The sequence below is a fragment of the Salvia hispanica genome, chromosome 3 (genome assembly GCF_029641045.1).
Source record: "Salvia hispanica isolate PSC_SH4W2 chromosome 3, Shi_PSC_v1, whole genome shotgun sequence".
Taxonomy (NCBI): domain Eukaryota; kingdom Viridiplantae; phylum Streptophyta; class Magnoliopsida; order Lamiales; family Lamiaceae; genus Salvia; species Salvia hispanica.
In genome coordinates this window covers 29,450,537-29,458,926 of record NC_142694.1, presented here as the reverse complement: position 1 = coordinate 29,458,926, position 8,390 = coordinate 29,450,537, and the positions used below count along the sequence as shown (strand labels likewise).

General features: G+C 34.4%; 1 protein-coding gene across 2 annotated transcripts; it reads left to right on the top strand.

Annotated features, from left to right (window-relative positions):
• Positions 1–201: 201 nt before the first annotated feature.
• LOC125216155 (nucleotide-sugar uncharacterized transporter 2-like) lies at positions 202–2,429 on the top strand. 2 transcript variants are annotated; one of them, XM_048117792.2, is made up of 7 exons: positions 202–406; positions 775–912; positions 1,118–1,326; positions 1,403–1,496; positions 1,582–1,748; positions 1,819–1,989; positions 2,069–2,429. In XM_048117792.2, the coding sequence occupies exons 1-7, from the start codon at positions 320–322 to the stop codon at positions 2,343–2,345; spliced, it is 1,143 nt and encodes a 380-aa protein (XP_047973749.1). In that variant the 5' UTR covers positions 202–319; the 3' UTR covers positions 2,346–2,429. The 2 variants fall into 2 exon arrangements, with proteins under 2 accessions (XP_047973749.1, XP_047973748.1); XM_048117791.2 differs by having other exon boundaries at positions 203–406; positions 760–912.
• The last annotated feature ends 5,961 nt before the right edge of the window (positions 2,430–8,390 follow it).

Below are 8,390 nucleotides of genomic sequence, written 5' to 3'. Positions count from 1 at the left end.
TTTCTCAATATCATAAATTATTTGATAAGAAACAATCCCAAGTTTCTGAAACTCTCAATCCATCTACAAGATTTATTCATGTAGTCCCCACAAACAATTAATTAAAAGTATATTTTCATCAAAACAAGGTGCATGCTTGCACCTGATCAGCTTTTGTTTTCAATCAATTTCTCTACCAGCAGTTGGAAAACTCCATTTCAAGAACTTGCACATTTAATTTCTGTTACCCTTTCGTTATATTTCAACTAACATTTTCCTTTATAATTGCACTACGATTCTATCAATTTTTTGGTTTTGGTTTCTCAATTCTATTTCACAAATGCATTTATGGGCTTTCTCAATTCTCTCTTGGGAAAACATTCCAGAAGATTTATCAAAAGAAAAGACAGTGATGCCGGCGAAGCAGGTCTCTTCTTTTTCTTGATTGTTCAAATCATTATTTGTATGACAACTTTTAAATATGTTGAATCACTTAGGTTTGTGTATGCTAATCAATATCTGAAACCTAGATATAAACTTGATTTATTGTATGTTTTGATTAGGGAAATATAAATTGTGGTTGCATTAGTTCTTATGATTGAAGTCATCTTTTTAGATAACTATCTAGATGGAATCTCATGTTCAAATTTCTGGTTCAGCATTTATGCTATTTACATAAGGGATTGTACTGAATTAGCATTTTATCAGATTTTAAGATAGTTGTGTTACTTGTTATACCTATATCATCTTATTTTACGTCTCCTGGTGTTGTTTAACCAGGACGTTCATTGGAAGAACTCAAGAGGCTCTCTTTATCATGAGCTCCGGACTACAGAAGGAGCAAAGCGCCAACAACAGCGCTTTTGTGGTCCGGTTGTTGCAATGACATTCAATTTCATGGTTTCTGTTGGCATAATCCTCGGAAACAAAATGGTGTGTATTTCACTCCTTTACTATGTTGTAGAATTCGCAGTTATATATAGACTGCAATGTAGCTTTTTTTCAGCACTATTTTCGTTTGTTCGTGCCTCTGCGCATCTTATTTAGCTGCATCGGATATGTTAGGATTAGGCTGCAGTTTATTTATTTTTGAGGCTCACAACTTGATGGTTTTTGACTTACTTCATCGACAACGCAGGTTATGGGGAGAGTTGGATTCAATTATCCTATATTTCTCACGTTGATCCACTACACGACTGCTTGGGTTCTACTAGTTATTTTCAAGGCATTCTCGTTGCTCCCAGCCTCTCCACCGTCTAAGTCCACACCCTTCTCGTCATTGTTTTCTCTAGGCGCTGTCATGGCTTTCGCCTCTGGGCTTGCTAACACGAGCTTGAAGCATAACAGGTCCTTATCTGACCACTATATTTGTTCTGCTTTTTCTCTGTTTCCATTAGGCCCTCCTCATTCAGCTCTTGTGCAGTGTTGGTTTCTACCAGATGGCGAAAATTGCTGTCACTCCAACCATTGTTGCAGCAGAATTCATTCTTTTCCAAAAGACGATATCGTTTAGCAAGGTAAACATCGATCACAGTTTCATATTATTATACTATCTGATTTTGGAGATGGAGAGACATTTATAGTTGAAACGACCATATTTAGGTTGCTGCCCTCGTTGTTGTCTCATTCGGTGTGGCTGTTGCAACTGTTACAGACTTAGAGTTCAACGTGTTCGGTGCTTGTATAGCAATCGCATGGATAGTTCCAAGCGCCATTAACAAGATATTGTGGTCTAGTTTGCAGCAGCAGGGGAATTGGACAGCTCTAGCGTAAGTTACCACATTTTGCAACGAACGATCATCTACAGTTTTATCGAAAATATGTTGTTTGATACTATAGGTTGATGTGGAAGACAACCCCAGTGACAGTCTTCTTCTTGGTAACACTCATGCCATGGTTAGACCCGCCGGGAGTGTTGTCTTTCAAGTGGGACGCCACAAACATATCCGCGATAATGATATCAGCTTTGCTCGGGTTCCTTTTGCAATGGTCGGGAGCTCTGGCACTCGGGTACATAATCCTCCATTTGATCCTACTATTTTAACCATTGTTTGATTTTGGCATTGCTAAGCTGCTGGTTTGTGTGCAGGGCAACTTCAGCAACATCACACGTGGTGCTCGGGCAGTTTAAGACGTGCGTTATCCTCTTGGGAGGGTATGTGCTGTTCGGTTCTGATCCAGGAGTTGTGAGCATTATTGGTGCTGTGATGGCCCTTTCCGGGATGTCAGTCTACACGTCACTTAATCTGAGGGAGTCGCGCAACAAGGCGGCTCTGCTTCCTAACCATAACTCATCGTCCGCTACCAAAACCAAAAGTGAGCAAGACAAACCATTACTCGTCGAGGATAAACCACCCATTGCATAACCCATTTGCAACTCATCTTCTCCTTTGATGTTTTCTGACATGTTTTTGAGGCTTTACACTCAAATTTTACTTGATTTTCATCGATATTTGTACAGATTTTAGCAGTAAACAACATCAATCTCTATAGTAGTTGTTACTATAATATTATTCAGCAAGATAAAGGTGTAATAATATCCATTTTCATAAAACAATCCTTCTCACATTCATGTTTATAAAAATCTAATCACTAACTCATTCTTAGAAATGCCAAAACTCAAAATTGTTTACATATCATTAACAAGCCCACCAATTTGGTGAGCTAACTACTTACCCACCATATTTCTAAATTATTTTTCCTATCAGTATAGCATTAAGTAACTTATCACTTACGTATCCTATTTTTGGATTCAAAACTACACTCAATTACAATGGATGTTGTGGAATTGGTTCACCTCTTTGCAGTTTACACTTATCACTTGTGAGTTGTGACCTACGATCGGAATATATATTTTCGGATGCAGCCAATCAATCCAACAGATGCTTCTTATAAGAATCTCACAAAAAATTTAAGGACAAACAATTTTTGCATTTAATTAAAATTCTAGGTAGTTATAATATTTATTTTATTATTGTTCGTCTTCAGGAACGATTCCACTTGCTCATCATCAATAGGGTATTTAATATATTCACGAATCAACTGCTATTGTATTTGTCACTTTCTTTGTTCAGATTGAAGTTTTAGTGGAACTAATAAGACATATGTTCGATGCAGAAAAAAAAAAACGGTTACGAAATTAAGGTGATGTTCGGTTTTCAAAATAAAATAATATCAAGATACAATCTAGGATTGAGTTGTGAGATTATTTTAGTCATATGGGGCGAGCTATGACTATTTATCCCATGATTATCCATCTAGGATTGAATCTCATGAACCAAAGTACAAATTTAATTCCGGATACAATTTTGCAAATCGAACACCACCTAAGAATACTAAAATTATCTTGTAATGGTAAAAACAATAAAGTTGTTATCATTATAATGTATACCAAAATATGACATGTATATATAGCATATTTTTTATGTATAAAAAATGAGTTCACTATAATGGCGTAAATAGACATTGCATTTGTGAATTCATATATCTATAATGACGTAAATAGACATTCCTTTTGTGAATTCACAATGTAGAGTTTCCTAGGAGTGGCAAAATGGGTAGCGGATAATAGGTAATTTCCATCTCAACACGCTATTCGCCGGGTATTGGGTACCTGCTATTCGACAATAACGGGAAACGGGGCCGGATCGGGTAATGTGTTTTAGAATTTTGCAGGTAGCGGGTATACCCGTTATCCGCACGGGTATACCTGTTAGTCCCGATAATACCCGTTATTATTAGTATTAACCATATTCCATCTTTTAATACTCCTTCCGTTCTATATTAATAGAGGTGTTTCAAATAATTAAAGTGGAGAAAAAAAATAGTTATATAATAATAGCTATAAACACACTCATTTTGAAAAATTAAAAATAAATAATTAGAACGGAGAAAAAATAAAGTAAGAGAGATAATAATGTAGAGAATAGTGTTTATATTATTAATGAGTGAAGAAAATGAAATGCATCTATTAAGGAGGACCAGTGCGAGTACTTTATATAATCTAAGAGTTTTTTTAAACATATTTATATTCTAACAAACATATAATTGAAAACTCATTGGAACTAGCTATAGAGTGTCCCCTCAATTTTATACTCAATCTATTCAACGTTTACCATCGATATTAATAAAGTAAATTAGGGAACATTGATGGTTATTATGATTTTTAAATTTTTTATTGGAATTTCGGGTCTGGTACGGGTACCCGCAATGTCGGGTACGGGATACCCGACACGGGTATCGGGTAATCCCGGTATGTCGCGGGACGGGTATTGGGACAACAAATTTGGCAAAAGTCGGGTGCGGGGCGAATAACCCGTTTCGCCACCCCTAAGTTCCCTATATAATACTTCATCCAAAGAGAAGTCACTTTTGGTTGGACACAAATTTTAACCTACAAGTGGTAAAATAAGAGAAAGATAGATAGAAAGAAAAATATCTAAAATATTTTTAGTAAAAAATGGGTTCATCTTATTAGAGAAAAAAAAATTTCCGCAATTAAAAAGTGCATAGTCTTGTGGAACAGAGGGAGTAATACTATATCCGTCCATGATTTAAAGATACACTCTTCCAGTCCTAAAAAGTTTGTCACTTATTTTCTTTTCCATTCGTCCTACAGAAGTTTGTCACATTTTACTCTTATCATTTTGGTAGTAGACTCTACATTCCACTAACTCATACTAACTAATAATACTTTAAGCGAGACGTTTCTATTTTGGCACAAGAATTTAAGTAATGGTGTTTAGTAAATTAAATTATTAATAGTAAAGTAAGAAAGATGATAAAGTAAGAAAGTGGAAGAGAGAATAGAGTAATACTCTCTCCGTCCATGAAAAATAAGGCATTTTGTTAATGACACGGAGTTTAATGTATAATTGGTAAAATAAGAGAGAATGGAGTAAGTAGTGTTAGTGGAATGTGGGTCTATAGGGTTTAGGGTTTAGAGTCACATTTTGTCATTTCGGTCCGTCCAAAAATAAGAGTCACATTTCACTTTTACCATAAATGATAAGTAGGTCTTACATTCTACTAACTCACTTCACTCACATTTTATTATAAAACCAATATAAAAAGTGGGACTCATATTTCACTAACTTTTCAATCCACTTTTCTTTACATTTCTTAAAACTCGTGCCCACACTAAATGTGATTTCTATTGTGGGACGGATGGAGTAAATGATAAAGTAAGAAAGAGAAAGAGAGATAAAGTAGGTGAGAGGAGTGAGTTAATTATTACCAAAAAAGAAAACGTCTAACTTAGGTTGGGACGTACCAAAAAGAAATACGTTCACTTAGAGTATTGTATATAAAAAGTAGACTAACGTTCCACTAACTTTTTCAACTCGTACATTTTCTTAAAACCAATGTTTGTTTAAAACATGACAAATATTGCGGGATGGAGAGAGTAAATTGTTACGGGTTTAAAAATGTGAAGGAAAGTAGGCTGAAAAAGTTGTGAAATATGGATCTCATAAGCTGAAAAAGTTGTGAAATATGGATCTCACTTTTATATTTTTATGTTTTCACATCTTATTACTTCTAGCTCCCTATTTTTTTTCCAAAATAGGTCATTAATTTAAAATAGAAAATTTTCAATTTTAAGGATAGAACCAAAATGAAAATATTTTTTCTATTTAGAGGAGGGAGATAGTAATTATTTTGACCTTTCAAATCGTAATATATTAAATAAGTCAATTAAATTTCTCTCAAACTCTTCTTTTATTAATGGAGGTATGTATGTATGTATGTATGTATGCTCACCGCCGAGTATACATATAAGTAATGATGTCAATCGGACCAATTGAATCACATTCAGGGCAACCCTCTCCAGTCGTTCAAGTCAATCTTAATCATATTCAGGTTTTGAGCTAGCACATTGGACCCACTAGACTCTAAAACTTTTATACTCAAATTTTCAAACTATAGGAGTGTTTTCTGCTGATAATTTTATTTTTTTTTAATAAATAAATACACATACAAATTAATGTTATCAACTTGAAACAAATTCTCCCTCGTCTCATTACATACAAATAAATACACATACAAATTATTGGAATGTTTTCTGTTGATAATTTTTTTTAAAATAAATAAATACACATACAAATTAATTTTTCACACTATTGGAGTGTTTTCTGATGATAATTATATTTTTTTTAATAAATAAATACACATACAAATTAATGTTATCAACTTGAAATAAATTCTCCCTCCGTCTCATTACATGTGACACATTATCTTTTGGGTACATGTTATCTCTTACTTTATCATCTCTCTAATAGTCTCTGGTCTTGTCGAAAAATGCACCAATGATCCCTAAAAAAATTTTATAGTCTTTTTGGTTCATTTTTTGTACCTGACGGTCTTTTATATCCTCTACATTTGAAAAATCCCCTAAATACCATAAAGGGCATTTCTGGTCTTTGGAAAATCATTGTTTTAGTACCTCTTCAGTCTTGCAATTTTTTTGGACATATATAAAAGCATTTTTTCGAACAGAAAATTTTTACATTTTTAGTTAACTTATATTTTTACAACATAAAACATTTTCTTTTGCATTATAACTCAGTTAATTTTTTTTCAATAATTACTTGAATAACGTATAATTGAGCTTTATAATAAAAAAGAAGTTAGTTTAGTTTACTTTAATATTTTTATTGAAAATGTTAATTGCAAATGTTTGATTTAATTTACTATAAATATAATTTCACTTAAATTTTAATTATTATACTTAAAAAATATTTTTTTACTATACTATATTTTAATTAACGTAATTAAAAAATTTATTTTTCACGTAAGTATAGTAACTGAAAGTCCAGTTTTATCGAAGTGTGTACTTTAAATATTGGTCAAACTTCTCAGATCCAGAGAATCCGCTAGATCACAGGGTCTAGGAACTCAGGGAATCTTTGAAATCCTCGGTCGTTGGGCACACAATCTTTTTTCTGTTTCAAAACCCTCAACCCACGATACTAAAAACTAGTATAAGGAAGTAGGGATCGAATCCCACAGAGATAGAAGCGTAAGGAGGCATTTAAGAGACTTTGGGAAAAGGATTTTGGCTGCTGCCACACAATTTTGGGTTGAGAACTTAACTATTAGACTCGGAAGATGCAAATGATCTATTCTAACAGCTAGACCTAGGAAAAGGAAAACAAAACGAAGGCATGCATGACGGAAATAGAAATGTAAACAGATCAACACTTCGGCAACGAAATTTACTAGACCTAGTGAAAAACTTTCCTAAAATGCCTAGGCAGATGAAGAACAGATCGTGGGGACCATTTCCTAAAACAACAAAGGTACGAATGAAAAGCTGCAAATAACTAACTATGAATTTAACTAACAACTAGCTCATCTTCGCCAACGATTCATATCACAAACGCAGAAAAACAAAGTAAACACCAAATCGGAACAGGGCATGTCGAATTGCACGATCGAATTACGATAGACTAAGAAAATAGAACAGATCTACTACCACTAGACGAGGTAAATGAGGAAATTAGAACTAAACTTCAAAGCCCATGCAAAATTTAACAGATCTAATCATCGGACGCTTCATCCACTCCGGATCCAAGCCATCCACAACAAACCACAACACTTCCCATCTCCGATCCAACCAAATTCAACCGATCAACTACAATTCCAGCACAATTCAACTCAAGCAAAACAGATCAAATGTGAAAAGCATCCAAAGTAAAGCAACAATCAATGTAAACATAAAACGAAAACGTAACATAAACTTCTATAGCTAAACGATTACGAATTCAACAAGGATTCAGCAAAATAAACGCCGAGCTCGGACAGCGAAACTCGGGGAAATTCAGAGCAGAAATTAAACTAAAAGCAGTAGATTGTTTCTTCGCCTCGCGTGGAGACGGTGGTACACAACAGACTAACTCAAAACACGAACTCCAACCCCATGAATTCGGTAACCTCTAAGTGTGTGTAGAAGTGTGAAAAGTGAGCTAAGAGCAGGATGAGAGACATATCAGGTGTGTTGCGTGCTCTTGTTTATAGGAGTGGAGTTGATCTTCTAGAATCTTCTCTTGAATTTTCCTTTTTGCCCTCCATCTAGAAATCTCCTCCGTCTGGTAACTTTTTTTCTTCTTCTGCTCACTTCCCGCCAGATTCCTTCACTAAAATTATACTACTCCCTCCGTCCCGCTTAAGATGATACGTGTTCTTTTTTAGAAACTTTCTCTCTCCAATTAATATACTCAACTACTTTTTTCTCACTCCTATTAAAATATTCATCTTTCTCTCTCTCTCTATATATATATTTTAATATTTACCCCCACATTTTCTCTCTTCAATTAAACACTTTAACCAATAACTCATAAAATCTCGTGCCGGCCAAGAAATGTGTCTTCTTAGCCAAGGCGAATGGAGTAGTATTTGAGGTCCAAAAAGCC

Coding starts and splice junctions, on each gene's coding strand:
- LOC125216155 (XM_048117791.2), top strand. CDS start 320: ATGCATTTATGGGCTTTCTCAATTCTCTCTTGGGAAAACATTCCAGAA. Junction 913..1,117: donor TAATCCTCGGAAACAAAATG/GTGTGTATTTCA, acceptor TCGACAACGCAG/GTTATGGGGAGAGTTGGATT. Junction 1,990..2,068: donor TCGGGAGCTCTGGCACTCGG/GTACATAATCCT, acceptor GTTTGTGTGCAG/GGCAACTTCAGCAACATCAC.